Raw genomic sequence first — 19,708 nt, 5'->3', positions numbered from 1 at the left:
CATCGGGGACTAAATAAGCATCAGCCAGTTTTTCTGGGAATTACCACATCTGCTTCCTATCATTGATTATTTTAATCTGTTTGTCTTCAGTTTTTGTCTACCCAACCCTAGTTCAAAACTCAGGCATCTGTCTAGAAAAAGCTTTCACAGTAACAGGAAATTTGATTTAGTGATATGAAATATGAATAATCTTTTATTAAGACCAACCCATTATTTATTTTCTACAACTATACTAAAAGAACAGCTAAATGAGCACAGTTCAAATTATATTTTGATAGTAATTACAAAGCATATAGCTAACTACTGCTCCTATCTACCTTTCTAAATGCCTAAATGTTTCAACATCCCCTTTAAGGTGAATAATAAGCATCAAAATATAGCAGATTAAAACAATTCTGCACCAAATTACGGTGACCCAGACTTCGGTCTACAAACTGTCATCAATTTGATAAACTTAAATAAAGGTAGTATTTTTATCATAAAATTTCTCACTTTTGGAACATGAGGATTAAATTCCACAGCTCTATGAATTGCTTCCACGGCATTAATTTCTGCTGTGCTTAATCCTCTTCTGGAGGCTGTTTCTGGAGAGAATCTACAAGAAAACCACAAAATGAAAAAATAAATATGCTAAAAAAAAGAAAAAAAGTATGAATTTAGATAATAATACAGCCCCTTGAATCAAAGAAGTTTCTGGAGATGGCCAAAAAACAAAGCCAGAGGACTACAAAAAAAAAAAAAAAAAAAAAAAAATTAAAGCTGGCTGGGTGCAGTGGCTCATGCTTGTAATCCCAGCACATTGGGAGGCTGAGATAGGCAGATTACCTGAGGTCAGGAGTTTGAGACCAGCCTGACCAACACAGAGAAACCCCATCTCTACCAAAAATACAAAATTAGCTGGGTGTGGTGGTGTGTGCCTGTAGTCCCAGCTACACGGGAGGCTGAGGCAGGAGAATCACTTGTACCCGGGAGGCAGAGGTTGCAGTGAGCCAAGATTGTGCCATCGCACTCCAGCCTGGGCAACAAGAGTGAAACTCCGTCTCAAAAAAAAAAAAAAAAAAAGTATAGTCTTGTGGGTTCAACATATAAAAAACAAAGCAGCATAAGGAATGAAAGTCTTCAAACTTAGGTAAAGAAGGCCTTCAGGAGAAGTCCACTGAAGGTACACTTTAGGAAAGGTAATAAAGTAATAAATGCAACATAGTGATATCCAGAGAATCTCATGAAATAGCAGTACATGCTTCTCAAATTCTTATTTGAGAGGACACAAATGGAAAATTCCATTCTAATTCATATCAAAGAATAAAAATCTAAGGTGAAAGAAAATGGCCACCATTTGGTTGGTTTCTGAGTATCTTATCTGCACAATAAAGAGAATTCACTAACAGTAGCCAAAAATACAAGAAAAGCAGAACTCAGAATTATACTCTAAGAAGAGATAACATAAGCCTATTTCCCTACTACACACTTTATCATCATCATCACAGTTACTATTTTGTGTGTGTACTTTCTTTCTAGATATTGCTTTAGGCACTTACCACACATAATCCTCCTACAACCCTCCTGCAATATTAGTCTCATTTTACAGATGAAGGAGAGACTCAAAATGATTAACTTGCCTACAGTCCTATAGCTAGAATGTGGTAGAGTTTGAATTTGAGCTCAGGTTAGCTCTAAAAACTTTGCTCTTTCCACTACAAACAGCAAGAAGCCTAAAAGCCCAAGAAGACCCAGGGCTATTCAGAAGGAAGTAGAGTGGAAAACAGCATTGTTTAAAGTCAGTAGAGGACAAGCATAATATTGAGTTTAGCAGTCCTTCCAAATCATTGTAGTTTTTATAACACGTACTTTTCTGAAACAGTCCTTGTCTTCAACAGTGCTGCTGTGTAACAGATTGCTGCTGACTTTGGAAGGCTTATATCTGTAACGATAATTTTCAATTTAGGTAGGAATTACAAAAAAGGTATTGAGACAATTTTTTAATAAGAATAATTCACAGCCGGGCGCGGTGGCTCACGCCTATAATCCCAGCACTTAGGGAGGCCGAGGCGGGTGGATCATGAGGTCAGGAGTTCAAGACCAGCCTGACCAAAATGGAGAAACCCTGTCTCTATTAAAAATACAAAAATTAGCCAGGCATGGTGGCGCATGCCTATAATCCCAGCTACTCAGGAGGCTGAGGCAGGAGAATCGCTTGAACCTAGGAGGCGGAGGTTGCAGTGAGCCAAGATCGTGCCATTGCACTCCAGCCTGGGCAACAAGAATGAAACTCCGTCTCCAAAAAAAACAAAACAAAACAAAACAAAAAAAAGAATAATTCATAGTGCAATGCAAATTCAATAGTTATATAGGAAAAACCTGGACATAATGTTGAAAAATCTATAATATAGTAGGAAAAACCCGTATATGAAGTTGAAAAAGCTGAATCTGAATCTTTATCTTATTATTTACCAGCTAAGCATCTTTGAGCTAGTAGCAACTTGTTTGACCTCAGTTTTCACCTCTCAAAATAATGATATTTTCTGACCGAGATGAAACTGTGTCTATGAAAGCCCTCTGTACAACGGTGAAATGCGTTCTACAAATGTCTATAATAACTTGCTTATGGACGGGCGCGGTGCCTCATGCCTGTAATCCCAGCACTTTGGGAGGCTGAGGTGGGTGGATCACGAGGTCAGGAGTTCGAGACCAACCTGGCCAACATAGTGAAACCGTATCTCTACTAAAAATACAAAAAATTAGCCGGGCGTGGTGGCAGGTGCCTGTAATCCCAGCTACTCAGGAGGCTGAGGCAGGAGAATCACTTGAACCCGGAAGGCGGAGGTTGCAGTGAGCCGAGATTATGCCAGTGCACTCCAGCCTGGGTGACAGTACAAGACTCTGTAAAAAAAAAATATATATATATAACAATTAAAAAAAAAACCCTGCTTATAGTAAGTTCAGGGGAAAAGGCATGGTATAATTAGAACTATGTAAAACCTTCACTTATTCATAGAGAAAAACTAATATTAGAAAAAAATTAAAATATTTAACAGTAGTTAAATCCAGGTTGATTCAACCAAGGGTGACATTTTTCTTCTTCCTAGATTTTTTTTTTCTTAAATTATTATTTTTTAGAAAATAAAAATTTCATCTGGAACTGTAAATTAATTATATCAATCATTCTCAAAAGAATGTCCAAAATAATGCTATCAGAAGATGTTTTTGATCCCAGAATCATACTAGCAAATGGAGAACTAAGGAAGTAAATTTGCTTTCAACTTCTCCGGATTCTGGAATGGTACAAACTGGGACTCACGAAAATAACTGAAAATACAGAAGCATATCAACTTAGATATGCTTTATTAGTTGTAGTTTTATTTTATTTTTAATGAATCAGGTCCTATTCCAATTTCTTATATTCAGTCCCTAAGCTTGCTCATCGTAAGTATTATAAGCAGGCCATGTATCCAGTAAGTTACATATGGAAAGAATTTCTCACAAATTTCTCCATGAGCCTACACTATTCTGAAGCATTGCTTAAGAATTCCAGATGTTTAAAAGAAATAAACTTCTCTTTCCAAGTATAACACATTTCAAACTTCCCAAGTCATGGGGATTCCCAAGCGAATGGGTAGGAACCTATAACAGGACAAATGTGAATAAACGACGTTTTTTTTTTGAGATGAGATCTCACTCTGTCACCCAGGCTGGAATACAGTGGTGCAATCTTGGCTCACTGCAACCTCTACCTCCCAGACTCAAGCAATCCTCACACCTCAGCCTCCCGAGCAGCTGGGACTACAGGCGCATGCCACCACACCCAGCTAAGTTTTTAAAATACTTTTTGTAGAAATGGGTTTTCACCATGTTGCTCAAGCTGGTCTTCAACTTCTGAGCTCAAGCAATCCACCCACTTCAGCTTCCCAAAGTGTTGGAATTACAGGCATGAGCCACTGTGTCTGGCCTTCAATGTGACTTACATGTGTTCTCTTATAGTGAAAGATACGACCAGAAGCATAGTAACCCCAAATTTTCAGCTTGAGGTTAAAAGCTGATGCCTCTCTCAGGATGAGAAGGGAGGCTTTATGTCTTTAAAATTCTCCAAACTTCATGTGTGGTAAACTGGTATTGTTATAACATAATAATAAAAATAACCACCAGGCGCGGTGGCTCACGCCTGTAATCCCAGCACTTTGGGAGGCCGAGACAGGCGGATCACGAGGTCAGGAGATCCAGACCATCCTGGCCAACATGGTGAAACCCCATTTCTACTAAAAAAAAATACAAAAAAATTAGCCAGACATGGTGGCAGGCACCTGTAGACCCAGCTACTCGGGAGGCTGAGGCAGGAGAATGGCGTGAACCTGGGAAGCGGAGCTTGCAGTGAGCCGAGATTGCATCACTGCACTCCTGCCCAGGCGACAGAGTGAGACTCTGTCTCAAAAAAAAAAAAAATACAATAAAAATAACCAATATATATTGAATTGTTACCACGGGAAGACTAATGAACAAAGAAATCAAACACCTGGATTTGCCTTTTACTGGCTGGGAGACCTTACCCCAATACTTTAACCTTCTTAAACTCCAGTTCCCTTATTCAGTAATTGGAGACAGTAAAAATACTTGTCCCACCACATCATAAGAGTATTATAACGATCATATTATCATTGAACTTTGTAACTAAAAAGCATTGTAAAAATGTTATTCTGAATTGCTCTTATAGTATATACTGCTAAGCAACTTCTCTGTTAGGCTTGCTTGACACTCCAAAACAAATAAGGTACCCCTACTATGTGCACAGCACCCATACTTCTCCAATTATCTCACCAAACACGCTGTCTTCAATGTAACTGCTGCTCATTTGTCTGCATGCTCCACTAAACTGTAAATAAACTGTAAATCCTATGAGGGCTCCCCATCTTTTTTTTTTTTTGAGACAGGGTCTCCCTCTGTCGCCTAGGCTGGACTACAGTGGTGCAATCACAGCTCACTACAGCCTGAACCTCCCAGGTTCAAGTGATCCTCCCACCTTAGCCTCCCAAGTAGCTGGGACTACACGTACACACCACCATACCCAGCTAATTTTTTAAAAAAATTAGTCTCCAACTCCTGGGCTCAAGTGATCCTCCCACCTCAGTCTCCAAAACAAAATGCTAGGATTACAGGTGTGAGCCACCATGCCCAGCCTCCCATGTTGTCTTGTTCACTGTCATATTCTGAATGACTCACTCATATTAGAAACAAGCACTCAATAAACAAGTAAATCTTGACAGAAGAAAAGTCCTTCCTTGCAGACCTTTGCTGATGAAAGTCCTGATAAAGAAGATACTTAATAGCAACCTCTGCATGCTAAATACTGACTGGTAAGAACAGAAAGAGAAAATTAAATACTAGAATATAACCATATTTATAATTACATAATTGGAAAAGAATAACCATGCTATCAACTAAGGGAATATGACTCACCATCATATTTTGCTAGGACTGCCTGAACATCTGCATAGGCCTGTAATTCTAAAAGTGATTCTAAGAGATTTTCATGGATGTTCACCATGGTAAGAGGAGGAAATTCTTTCATCAACTGTATATTAAAAGGAAAAGAAAGATTAAAATCATAACAAAGGAACTCAATAGAGCTGAGCCAGATTCATTAAAGTAGAAATTCTTGTTTCTTAACATAGCTGTGAAGAAGACCTAACCCTTAAGAAAGGTATGTATATTAAATAAATACCTTGTTCTAAAAACTACCAATTAAAATACAATGATTCTGCATTAAAATAACTGGCAACTTAACTAAATTTTTAGTTTCTGGAGGAATAAATGTAATAGTCCCATCATCAATTTACTTACATCTCTCATTATTTTTACTGCTTCTCTTATTCTTCCTAATTTTCTTGCACACATTGCCAATCTTCTTTTAATATATACCAGTACATTGGTATCTCTCCCTATTTAGAAAAACAAAAAAATGATAGAACTATCACTTTTGTATTGTGGGCTGCTATTGAAAAACAAAAAAATGACAGAACTATCACTTTTGTATTGTGGGCTGCTATTTCATTAACATATCCATTAATTTTATTTGCTTCCCTTGGAAGATTCAATTAAAATTAAATTGTGTCAGAATGGAAGAATATTAATGATGGCTACATTTGGATGATAAATATTTAACAGGAGTGTTCCCTATTTTTGTCATGTTTTAAGTTTTCTGTATTAAAACTTAAAATACACATTTAATTATTTTTGCCTCTAATAGTAACCTAAGTACAGTATATATAATTTGTGTATGATTGACAAGTTTATTTTAACAGCAAAAAAGAAATACATACATTATAGGAAGATATAACATTAACCTAGTATTTAAGTTTGTGCATAAATGATCTATTATTCTGATACTCTCTATTGTTTTAATTGAAAAACAAAAAATGTCCAAAACAAAATTTCCATGGCTAATGTAAACTTTTCTTAACAGTGAGTAGTTGACAAACTATAAAACTACTTCTAGAAAGAGCTAACAAATATTTCTGTAACTATCTCATAACCGTATTTGAGATTATTCAAAGACAAATGGCATGACATTTTTAAAGATGTAGTTTCATTAGTTCCAGGCTACAAAATTATATATTCCCACAGATGTGTGTTATAAAAAATGTGCATTAATGAAACATACCATATATATCTGTATTTAGCTTAGGGAGAAAAACATTATACAAATTTTAATTTACACATAAAAAAAGATTTAGAACTTAGCTGCCAGTAGATAATGCATTATATAAACATATTTCAATTTATTACCCACTATTTGCCAAAATCATGAAACTAAAACCCTCTGGCCATAAAAATAGCAGGAAGCAGCATCATTGCTGATTCTAACATCTTTGGTAAAAAAAAAAAAAAAAATCTCAATCATAACTGGTAGAGCATATCTAAGAACAGAAAGGACTTCTGTTGCTATGGCTCATCTGATCTCAAGCACATCATGGAGAAAAATCAACCAAAGAAAGAATCAATGCCAAGTATGAGGTTGGATTTTGGGCTAAGAATCAGATGGTGTGAAAGGGGCCACTCCCTAGCACTATATGCAGATACACAGTCTGAAGAGCAAACCAAATAATGTACCTCTACTGTTGCTTAGAGTAAGGGTGAGGATAAAGATAACAGCTGCTTATTATCACTAGAAGGCTCTCCTGAATGCTGAAAGTTTTTGAGTTATGTTTTTACAATGACCAGCCCAATTCTCACATGAAATAAATTACTGTTAAGTCTCAGAGCAGCACATCTTCTCTCAATAACCTGAGCAGATCTATTCCCTTCCACAAGCATTCTCTGGCTAATACACATTTCTCTCTTGCTGGCTTGTAGGTATTGTGAATAGATTAGTTATTTCCAGTGAAAATTAACTAACCTGTAAGTATTAAGTTTTTTATTATTGTTGTTTTGTGTTAAGACACAAGCAAATTACAGATGTTAGAAGACAGTAATAACCAGTTCAAACCTGCTTACTCAGTTGAGCTTCATGCTGAGGACTTTGGTGCTGGCATTGCTGTGACTGCCTATAAATTGTTTCTCCTGCCTTGAGTGCCTGTTTAAATAACCTTTCAGCATCTACAATAGTTGTTGCTTCTTCCTCAGCCAGTAGAACATATGCAGTGGCACAGCTATGAAGAAAGCAAGAAGGCAATTTTAAATAAAATGATAAAGCAAGTGTTTTCTCTTGGTTATGTCCCTTTGCCCTATGTCATATTTCCTTACCTACACTTTTTCCATCTTTAGAAAAAAAAAAGCCTTCATTCAATATTTTACCTTAATAGGGGCACATTGGTATATTCTTTATGTCTGATTCCACAATTCTTCCACTTTCTTATCTTTCCCTTCTCTTTATTTTGTTTTTTTTAAAAAAAAAAAAAACACAAAATTTTTAAACTTCTATCTCATTCTCTGACCCATTGTCCTGTGTTTTCCTTTTGTGAAAGGTGGGGAGAAAAGAAGATTTATAAAGAATTATCTGAATTGTATACCCTCTACTGGTCATATCTGCTTTTTTTTTGAGATGGAATTTTGCTTTTGTCGCCCAGGCTGGAGTGCAATGGCCCAATCTCGGCTCACTGAAACTTCTGCCTCCTGGGTTCAAGCAATTCTCCTGCCTCGGCCTCCCGAGTAGCTGGGATTACAGGCGTGCAGCACCACGCCCGGCTAATTTTTGTATTTTTAGTAGAGATGGGATTTCAACATGTTGGCCAGGCTGGTCTAGAACTCCTGATCTCAGGTGATCCACCTGCCTCAGCTTTCCAAAGTGCTGGGATTACAGGTGTGAGCCACCATGCCTGGTTGGTCATAGCTGCTTTTAGTCGCTATATACTTTATGACATCCATTTCATGGGGCAGGTATGGGGAGGGTGAAGATTGGGAAGATAGTCCCTTGGCCAACTAGGCACCTTTAACATCTGACTCAGAAACATATTCCATGACTAGACATTTTCCCCAAATCTGAGTACTCCCCTCTGCATGCTGTCCCATCCACACATGGACTTATCCACAATATTATGCAGTATAACTTCCCTTGTTCTGAATTCAGGTCCTTCCTCCTACACTCCTATTCTCATTCCTCACAACTATGCTTATGCCAAGTTTTCTTTTCTTCACCCCACTAAAACACAGAGGCTTTTCTTTGTATCTTTTAAGTCAACACCTGGCTAATAAACTAATTCTTGTTTTGGGGCCACAAAGAGAAACAAAATGTGGTTATTCCATTCCCAGATAATAACGAATCCATCTCTTATACAGACAATGTCCTAGTTGTGATTATCTAAGCCTGCACTGTCCAGTATTCTAGGCATTAGCCACATGTGGTTATTGAGCACTTGAAATGTGATGCGTCTGAATTGAAATGTGATGCAAGTGTAAAAATGCACAACGAATTTTGAAGACTTAGAAGAATGTAAAGTTCCTCATTAACAGATTTTAGAAAAGTACTGACTATATGTTAAAATATTTTAATATTTTGGGCTGGGTGCGGTGGTTCATGCCTGTAATCCCAGCACTTTGGGAGGCCGAGGCGGGCGGATCACGAGGTCAGGAGATTGAGACCACGGTGAAACCCTATCTCTACTAAAAAAAAAAAAAATACAAAAAATTAGCTGGGCACAGTGGCGGGTGCCTGTAGTCCTAGCTACTCGGGACGCTGAGGCAGGAGAATGGAGTGAACCTGGGAGACAGAGCTTGCAGTGAGCCGAGATTGCGCCACTGCACTCCAGCCTGGGTGACAGAGCGAGACTCCGTCTCAAAAAAAAATATATATATTTTGAATATAGCTAAATAAAACATTATTCAGATTAATGTCACCTATTTCTTTTTACTTTTTAAATGTGGCTACTAGAAAATTTAAAGTTACATATGTGGCTTGCATTATATTTCTAATAATTAGTGCTTATCTAAGCAAGAGAGAGAAATTATTGATAAACGTACAAGACCAAGCATTAAACAGAAGTGATGGCAGGTAGCTATCGTTAAGTGGGGACAAAAATGTTCTTCAGATATAGAAAATGCAATTCATACCATTTCATCATCCTTCAAATAAGAAGACCTTATAGTACATAACAATTTCACTAATCAACAAAGATTTCTCCATTACATTACACTAGATCCCTGTGAAGCAATAGATATACTGCTGCTTTAAACACTGGCCTTCCTGCCCAGGCACAGTGGCTCATGGCTATAATCTCAGCACTTTGGGAGGCCAAGGCAGGAGAATCACTTGAGGCCAGTAGTTTGAGACTAGCCTGGGCAACACAACGAGACCCTTTCTCTATTAAAAAAACAATAATAAAGGTTTAAAAATTAGCTGGGTGTGGTTGTGTGCACCTGTAGTCCTAGCTACTTTGGAGGCTGAGGCAAGAGGATTGCTTAAGGCCAGGAGTTGTAGGTTACAATGAAGCTATCATCTTACCACTGCACTCCAGCCTGGGCAACAGAGCAAGACCCTGTCTCTAAACAAAAACAAAAATCAAAAACACTAGGCTTCCTGACTGCCATTCCAAAAACCAACTGAAATGTTTTAAAATAACCATAATAAAAACACTTTTTAAAAGACCTAGATGGGTATAAATCAAAATATAAACATAATTATATGCTTGTATTTTGAATGTATGTATTTTTAATGACTGTATGGATACACGGTGAAAAGATTTTTTCCCCTTAAAGCTTTCTTGGATTTGTTCAAAAGTATTTTATATGGATACTAATTCAGGCAATTCATTATGTGAATACCTAATTAATCTTACTCTGAAGAATGTTGGTTTTTTACATTGAGGTAAAATTCAAATAACAAGGTTCACAGTTTAAAGCATTTTGAAGTATACAATTCAATAATTTTTAATATATTCACAGAGTTGTGCAACCATCGCCACAATGTAATTCCAGGACATTTTCATCATCCCCACAAGAAACCCCATACCTATTAAGTAGTCACTCCCCATCTCCCTTGCCTCCTCAATCCCTGGCAATCCCAAATCTATTTCTGCCTCTTGACAATGTCCTCTGATGCATAAAATATTTTAATTTTGATGAAGTCCATTTACCTGATTTTTCTTTTGCTGCTTGTACTTTTGGTGTTATAATTTATGAGACCACTGCTAAATTCAAGGTGATGATGATTTGTCCCTATGCTTTCTTCGAAGAGTTCTGCAGTTTTAACTCTTCCATTTAGGTCCTTGATTGATTTTTAAATTAATTGGGATATATGGTATAAGGTAAGGGACCACCTTTATGCTTTTATATATGTGGCTATCCAGTTCTTCCACCATCGTTGTTGAAAAGACTATTCTTTCTGCCACTGAATGGTTTTGACACCCTTGTCAAAAATCATGGCCAGGCGTGGTGGTTCACACCTGTAATCTCAGCACTTTGGGAGGCTGAGGTGGGTGGATCACCTGACGTCAGGAGTTCAAGACCAGCCTGGCCAACATGGGGAAACCTTGTCTCTACTCTAAAAATACAAAATTAGCCAGGTGTGGTGGCACGTGCCTGTATTCCCAGCTACTTGGGAGGCTGAGGCAAGAGAATCACTTGAACCCAGAAGGTGGAGGTTGCAGTGAGCCGAGATCGCGCCATTGCAGTCCGGCCTGGGCAAAAAGAGTGAAACTCCGTCTCAGAACAAAACAAAACAAAACCATCAACTGACCATAGAGAATATGGGTTTATTTCTGGAATCTCAATTTGAATCCATTGATCTAGGTGTCTATCCTCATGATTTAACTACTGTAGCTTTGCAGTAAGTTTTTAAATTGGGTAGTGTGAGTCTTCTAATTTTGTGCTTCTATTTCAAGATTGTTTTGGTATTCAGGGTCTCTTGCAGTTCTGTATGAATTATAGGATCACCTTGTCCATTTCTGCAGAAATGATAATTGAAATTTTTATAGGGATTGCACTGAATCCGTAGATCAATTTAGGGAGTACTGACATTCCAACAATAATGTCTCCCAATCCATGAACATGGGCGGTCTTTTGATTTATTTATTTAACTTATGCTTTATAGTTTTCAGCATCCAAGTCTTGCACCTCCTTGATTAAATTTATTCCTAAGTATTTAAATCTTTCTGATGCTTTTGTAAATGGAATTGTTTTCTTAATTTCCTTTTCAGATTGTTCATTGCTAGGATATAGACATAAAACTGATTTTCGTATGTTGATTTTGTTTCTCACAATTTTGTAAACCCTTTCATTAGCTCTAATAGTTTCTTTGTGGATTAAGACTTTCTACAATAAGATCATGCCATCTGTGAATGGAGATAGTTTTACTTCTTCCTTTCCAATTTAGATGCCATGTAAAATTTTTGACTAAACTGCACTGACTACAACCTCCAGTACACCATGTAACACAGAAGTACAAGTGCAGACATCCTGCCTTTTTTCTGATGGTGGAGGGAAACCTTTCCATCTTTCATCAGTAAGTACGTATTTAGCTGTAGATTTTTCCAACGTTCTTGAGGAAGTTTCCTTCCATTCCTAGTTTTTTAATGTCTTCATCATAAAATGGTGTTGGATTTTGTCAGATCTTTTTCTTCATCAACTGAGATGGTCATGTAGTTCTTGTCTTTTGGTCTATTAATGTGGAGTATTACATTAATTGATTTCCATATATTTATCATGATGGGGAATTCTGTCAAATGTTTTTTCTACATCAGTTGAGATAATCATGTGGTTTCTTTCTTCATTCTGTTAATGTAGTGTACTACACTGACTGATTTTCATATGTTGAACCATTCTTGCATCCGTGAATAAATGCCACTTGGTCAGGGTGTATAACATTTTAATATGCTGCTGTATTTGGGGTGCTATTTTGTTTTCAGCTATTATTTCTTCAAGTATTCTTTCTGCCCTTTTCTCTCTCTTCTTTGGGACTCCTATAATGCATACATTGATATGCTTGATAGCATCCTACAGTTCTCTCAGACTCTGGTCATATTTCTTTACTCCTTAATTTTTTCCTGCTCCTTGAATTGGGTAATCTCAATTGACTTAAACGAAACTCACTGGTTCTTGCTTCTGTCTGCTCAAATCTGCTTGCTGCTGAAGCCCTATGGTAAATTTTTCATTTTAGTTATGCTTTTCAATTCTAGAATTTCTATTTAGTTCCTTTTAATTATTTCTTCCTCTTTACTGATATTCTGTAATGGTGAGATATCATTATCATGGGTTCCTTTACCTCCTTCATCATATTTAAAATAGTTGATTTAAACTTTGTGTCTATTAAGTCCAAAGTCTAGGCTTCACAAGGGCAGTTTCTATTAATTTCTTTTCTTTTTATTTATTTTTTGAGACATGGTCTCTTTATGTTACCCAGGCTGGTCTCAAACTCCTGAGCTCAAGTGATCCTTCTGCCTTGGCCTCTCAAAGTGCTGGGACTACACGTATAAGCTACCACACCCAGCCTAATTTCTTTTCTTTCCTATGTATGGGACATGTTTTCTTGTTTCTTTGCATGCCTTGTAATTTTTTGTTGAAAACTGGAAATTTTAAATATTATATTCTGGCAACTCTAGAGATATAATTTTCTCTACTCCCTAGGATTTGTTGTTGCTGCTTTTGCAGTTGTTTGTTTAGTGACTTTTCTGAACCAATTTTATAAAATCTATACTATCTGTCATGTGTGACCAGTGACGTGTGTGCTATTTTAGCCTCGTGGTCAGTTGGTGATTTGATAGGTTTCCTTAAACACCTGGGAACAAAACCAAACAAAACACAAAAAGCAAAAGTATTTGCAGATGGGCTCTGTGTGGGTGCTAGGGCACACCTTCAACATTCAGCCAAACAGTTTACAACTCTGCCTTAGCCTTCACCTCCTACTTGTACAGAACATGAAGGTTAGGCAGACTTGAGAGCTTAGGACTTTCTCAAGTCTTTTCTGAGCATATGCCCAGCTCTGGCTGTGTGTGGGGCCTTGATTCCCAGAAATATGTGGGAGCTTTTTAGACCCTTTATTCCTCAAAGTATCTAATTCCCCAGACTTTGCTCACAAGCTTTCTGATTTGTCTATTGTTTGTCTTTCCTGTTATCCCTTGCCCCAAGCAGCAGCAGCTAATGCATTTGCCTTTAAATGTTTTTAACAAATGACCAGAGTGTAGTTATGTCAGTTCTGGGAGAGTTTTGAAATTGAAAACTCTCTTCTTTCAGTAAGCTGAAATAAGGCAAGCCCTTTGAGCTAGTCCTTCAGAGAGCCAACAGACAGGTCAAAACAAACGACCACAGTTCTTTGAAAATAAGGTCCATTCCACTTCCTCTGGTACTAGAAACCTATACCTGGAATGTACTCTGTTGTCTTCAAGACTGCCACTGAGCTAGGGAGTAAGGGATGGGGCCAGGATAAATAAAACACTACAAAGCTTTCTTAGAGAGATTTAGGTGTTTTTCCCCTTGATTAAGCATTCATTAGGTTACTGTAAACTTTTGATTAGTTTCCAGAGTTTTAATAAAGTTGATCCTGACAGTTTCTGCCAGTTTATTATTTTGGCATTCTTTACTCTGCCATTTTTGCTCCACCGTGGGAAGGTCTTCTTAATAAGGATAACGTATATACTTGGGGGAGAAGGTTCAGAGAACAACTCTAAATTTACATTATTCAGGAAGCATTCCTTGATAAACCCCAACTGGAACCATATTTTCACTCTTAGTATTTATTTAGTCTGCATTAGATTAGTATTTATTGATCTGTTCCTTGTAAATAGTAAGTCGCCTTGTGATTTTACATTTTGCCTTTTCAAAATATAAAGTTCAAACGAAGAACTATAAAAAAAGCTGCTAACATGGAAAAAAATAAGCTTGATGGAGCTATGTTTTACTTATTTTTAATCCCCTTCTCATGCCTTCAAGTCCATTAGCAACTAAAGTACTCAAGATTGAATGCTTTAAGTGAATGATTTAAATGAAAAAATTAAAACAGGTGCATAAGTACATTTGTATTTTAGTACCTTTTTTTTTTTTTTTTTTTGAGACACAGTCTCACTCTGTTGCCCAGGCTGGAGTGCAGTGGCATGATCTTGGCTCACTGCAAACTCCACCTCCCGGGTTCACACCATTCTCCTGCCTCAGCCTCCTGAGTAGCTGGGACTACAGGTGCTCACCCCCAAGCCCGGCTAATTTTTTGTATTGTTTAGTACAGAAGGAGTTTCACCGTGTTAGCCAGGGTGGTCTCGTTCTCCTGACCTCGTGATCCGCCCGCCTCGGCCTCCCAAAGTGCTGGGATTACAGGCGTGAGCCACCGCACCCGGCCTAGTATGTTAGTACCCTTTTAACTATAAAGTATTATCACCATTCTCCATGAGCATTCTCCACTTTGAAAAGTATTTCTAGCATAATTTCTATTCAAAAGCATATACAGATTTACAATTTCAGAAGCAAAATACAGATGTTGGCAAACACTGAAAATTTTATTAAGTATCTATAACATGCAAAAGGGAAATGACTAATGACTCCAAGTGTCTTAGGAACAGACAAAGGAGACATAAAAATCATTTGCCTTGGTTTCCTTCAAAATAAATTTATTTTCCATATATTTCAAACTTACTCATTGTTTAATTCTAAAGCTTGATAGGCTGCTTTGATTCGAGCTGGAGGATTTCTTTCCCTCCATGCCTTCTGCATAACTGTAGAAAAAAATTTCATAAAATAGATGAGATGGTAAACAAATAATCTGCAAAATGTATGAAGAATAAGCTAGTGGAGTAAACAAAGCTTTAAATAATATATTCTTAAACATACAAAACAAGAAACTAGGTTATTAGTTCACATTATCCATATGAGAAATTTACATTAAATTTGGAAGCTTCACATAAAATAAAAATATATTCTTTCTCTGATTTATTTGAACAATATACAGGGTACTTAAACAAGTTAATTATATCATTATTATATATGAACATTTATATATCTAAATGCATGTTAACATTGAGTTTAAGTGACATCACATTATAATCAATATGAAATATTACAGTTCTACTTTTATCATTCTGAAAAGGTTTTATGGAACTGCTAAAAATAAAAATATACAAAAACTTAAAAACAAAGTCTTTGTCTAATGAATGATTCACTCTACGAAGATGTATGGGCTTGCGTTTTGTGTAAAAGGGCAAAAAAAAAAAAAAAGGAATTAATTTAGAATATAGTACCTCTAGAAAATGTCAGCCTCTAACAGGATTCAACAAAGGCCCAAGTTAGGATTTCTTTGGAATATTAATTTTGCTACCAATTTACTGTACCAAAATGAAGACTTCACAGTAAGTTATCTTTAAATAAACAAATAAAGTAGACTCAGAAGACAAACTGGCCCATTTCAAATTTGATAAGAAAAATAGAGAACCTATGAGTGTTGCTTTTGGAACAAAACCCGCAACTGTCCAGGAAGAATAATGTGAAAAATGTTTGAATTTTCCTTTGGAAACAAAATATTAGTCTTGGCTTAGAAAAGGAGTCAATATATTCCACTTGTGTAACAAAAATACATTTCTCATATCAAACATGTCACCAGCTAGCTGCCACCTAACGCTTCCTGAACTTGACAAACTGATGCAAGCCAGCACCCATCTGATACTGGCCAGGTAAAGAACATCATTCTGCTGCAACACTGAATATTACATTAAAATAACGCATAATACTAGACTTGTAATTTTTGATGATAGGCTGTCTTCTATGAGTTATATGATATTTACAAGTCAAATTTTAACACTGAATCTTTATTAACATATTAAATTGTTATTTGGTACTCAAGTATATTAAATACATACCCTAATTTATCTAACCAATTCCCTTTTGATGGACAATTAAGTCATACTAAATTTTTTGCTAATACAAAACATTGTGATAACAATCTTTCAGTATGTGTTTTCATATCTAATTATTTCCTTTCTAGAAGTAGAACAGCTGACTAAAATATGTATATTTTACAAGATTCTGGATATGTAACAAGTTTGGGGAGTTAGGAGAAAAAAAAAGATTACAGATATACACCCCCCAAATTCCACAATAAGACTGTATTAATTTACACTTTTTCAGGCAGTGTAACACAGTATAATCAATCTTTGCTAATTTAACACCTTAACACAGTATTATCAATCTTTGCTAATTTAGCATCTGAAACTTATTTTCATTTGTGTTTTTTTAAATTTCTAGTGAGGTCGTCTAATTCACCTTTAAATATTTTATCTTATTCTTTTGTTTTCAAATGCTCTACCTAGCCTTTCAAGAGTATTCTTCACAACCAAAGCAGTCCTAAGCCTAAGTGGAAAGGAGAAATAAAGTTGACGGGGGAAAAATGTATATATTTTTTTCTAAAATAAGGCTTAGGAGTAATTTAAAACAAAATGCTGATTTGGTATTCAATTGTCCTCTTTAAGGGCTCTTAATATGCTGAATATAATTTACACAAGCAATTAGCAATTCACTCAAATTTATCTATTTTTCAAGTTAAATAACATTCTAATATGCTAACAAGCACAAAACAGATCTACAGTTATCATAAGGTCAGGGGTCATAAATATGTAAATGCCTACAAATGCCAGGCATTAAACATAAATGAGTGAACTGAAAGCACATTCACTGTCTCAAAGGGAGAACCACAACTCAGTTCCATCTTATTACTGCCAAGTGTAAATTCAAGTTCAATTTTGCCCTATCTTTCAACCTTCAAAAGGGATAAATTCAGATTTTAATGTAAAATCTCCTGATTTTTAAATGCTGAAGAAAAAAATCCAAAAAACAATGCTGGGCCCTTCTGGATATGTTTGTTCTCTGCTCTAGATAAATTAATAGAATAAGAACAAAATCTAATTTAGTTATTACTGATGACAGTAAGTCAAGAGAAATTTGCCACATCACAAAAATACACATTTGTATTTTTGAAAATAAAACTACTGATATAAATCATAAATCATGACCTTTATGTGAGGGTCTGAAAAGATCAATATGGAATCAACAGCCCATTTCTGAAGATCATTCAGTCCTCCTTGAGTTCAACCTTTAGCTGGGGTTAGACACACCTCTAGAGAAGTACATAAAACTTTGCAAGGACCAAAATGGGATACATGGTTTTAAGAAAATCAACTTCTAAAGCTTCAACTTTATCACTCTTTCCTATAACTGATCTACCAAAGAATGTTTCTCTGGTTTCCCTATCCTACCTAACCACAATTCCTATACCCGCTCACCGCAAAGATATGTTCCTTTCTCTTATTTTACAAAAAAAAAAAAAAAAAAAAAAAAAGGCTTACTTCTTACTCATCCTGAATCTTACAAGGTGTACTGCCCTATAGTGGAAAAATCTCCAGGTGCCAAAGGGACAATTCAAAGTTTGGGTTGCGGGCAACCATGTTTAATCAAGGCATCCTATAATAGTATTCCTGCCTTTTATTTATTAAACAGTGAAGCTTGGCATTGGAAAGAAAGTATTCTGGCCCTGTATTCAAGTATATTACAGAATGAAGAAGGGAATGATAACAATTTTTAACAGTTCTATTAGCACCCCTCCCTACTTACTATCAAAGAATGGATTGCTCCTAGGGGAAGGTCCCCTCACATCAAGGCAAAGCAGGCATTAGCAAGGAGTAATAAAGGTAGCGAAGCCTTATTTTGGCCAAGTGGTAAGTTCTAGGCAAAGTTCCAAGACACAACTATCTTTCTATCTTAGAATCTGAATTCAGAAGACAGATGGTTGTCATGGGGAGGCATGTTAATATGTTTATTTAAATTGAAAAATGAAGTCAGACTGCTCTGTCAGAAAGTAAATATGATTTGGTTGATAGAACTGACAATGAGAACTCACCCAGTCAATTAGATTATATACAGAACTTTCCACAAAGTTTAAAGAGCTAAATATGTAGCTCTAAGGATTTGACAAAAATATAATTAAAGCACGTCGTAACACTTAGAACCTTATAGTCAAATGCAATTCAAATTTTTAAAAATTACATTAGAATGTTTTATTGTGGAAAAGGATGGAAGTGTGATACCAGACTCTACAGCATGAAATAATGATAATAAAATTATATAGGGATGCAAAACAGATATGTGTTAAAGAAGAAAAAAGACAACATTTACTACTGTTAAAGAGCATTTGGTAAGCTGGGCGTGGTGGCTCACGCCTGTAATCCCAGCACTTTGGAAGACCAAGGAGGGGCGGAAGGATCACCTGAGGTTGGGAGCTCGAGACCATCCTGACCAACATGGAGAAACCCTGTCTCTACTAAAAATACAAAATTAGCCGGGCATGGTGGTGCATGCCTGTAATCCCAGCTACTCAGGAGGCTGAGGCAGGAGAATCGCTTGAACTCAGGAGGTGGAAGTTGTGGTGAGCCGAGATTGCGCCACTGCACTCCAGCCTGGGCAACAAAAGCAAAACTTGGTCTCAAAAAAAAAAAAAAAGAGCATTTATTTACATATTGTTTTATTTGCTTGGTTGTTTTTTTAGATATAGGGTCTCTGTCCCTCAGGCTGTAGTGCAGCAGTGCCATCGTAGCTCACTGCAGCCCTGACCTTCTAGGCTCAAGAGATCCACCCACCTCAGCCTCTCGAGTAGCTGGGACTACAGGCGTGTACCACCACACCTGATGAATTTTAAACTTTTTTTGTAGGGATGGGGTCTTACTGTGTTGCCCAGGCTGACAAACTCCTAGACTCATGGGATGCTCCTATCTTGGCCTCTCAAAGTGCTGGGATTACAGGCATAAGCCACTGTCCTTGGCCTATTTATGTATTTTTCAATGGGTTGTAGTGGGTATTAAATCATTTGATTTCATAACACAGGTTGAAATATAGGGTATACTATTATTTTTAAATGTCTGTATTTTGCAATATGTCAAAAATTACATTCTCTATGATTATTTAACCTTATGATGTCAACTTAAAAATGCGTGAAGGGACACATTCTTTTTCAAAATTCTTTTGGGAGATATTCAAATAAAAATGTTTTAATACCACAACTTCAGTAGATAGCCATGATTGCTATTTTAAAAGCCTGCTGATGTTTGCAATTCAGTGTCACTCTGTGAGAGGGGCTGTGAGAGAAAGGATGGTGAGACCTAACTTCCAGAGTCACTCAACTCTTAAAGTTAACATACAGTACTGATACTGTACTGCTGTTATTTCCCCAACACCTATCCTTTTGCCGTTAATATAAACGTTAAGCATATAAACATAGATCAATTCTCTTTATTCCTTTATTGCAATTAAACCATTTTAT

General features: G+C 36.6%; 1 protein-coding gene across 22 annotated transcripts in view; it reads right to left on the bottom strand.

Annotated features, from left to right (window-relative positions):
- The window catches only part of ST7L (suppression of tumorigenicity 7 like), a 95,488-nt gene that overhangs the window by 51,275 nt on the left and 24,505 nt on the right, over positions 1 to 19,708 (bottom strand). For 21 of the 22 annotated variants that reach the window (XR_008512851.1, XM_063718108.1, XM_063718133.1 and 18 more), the window contains 6 exons: positions 15,044 to 15,122; positions 7,486 to 7,640; positions 5,833 to 5,930; positions 5,449 to 5,563; positions 1,849 to 1,921; positions 493 to 595 (listed from right to left, as the gene is read on the bottom strand). Coding sequence is in view for 21 of the 22 variants with exons in the window: in XM_063718108.1 (XP_063574178.1) it covers positions 493 to 595; positions 1,849 to 1,921; positions 5,449 to 5,563; positions 5,833 to 5,930; positions 7,486 to 7,640; positions 15,044 to 15,122 (623 nt within the window). In the remaining variant the exon portion in view is untranslated. The remainder of the gene's footprint in view (positions 1 to 492; positions 596 to 1,848; positions 1,922 to 5,448; positions 5,564 to 5,832; positions 5,931 to 7,485; positions 7,641 to 15,043; positions 15,123 to 19,708) is intronic. The other variant, XM_009246282.4, reaches the window with a different exon arrangement.

This window comes from Pongo abelii, chromosome 1 (genome assembly GCF_028885655.2).
Source record: "Pongo abelii isolate AG06213 chromosome 1, NHGRI_mPonAbe1-v2.0_pri, whole genome shotgun sequence".
NCBI classification, from domain to species: Eukaryota; Metazoa; Chordata; class Mammalia; order Primates; family Hominidae; genus Pongo; species Pongo abelii.
Note: the sequence above shows the minus strand (reverse complement) of the source record. Positions and strands in the feature narration are given on the sequence as shown.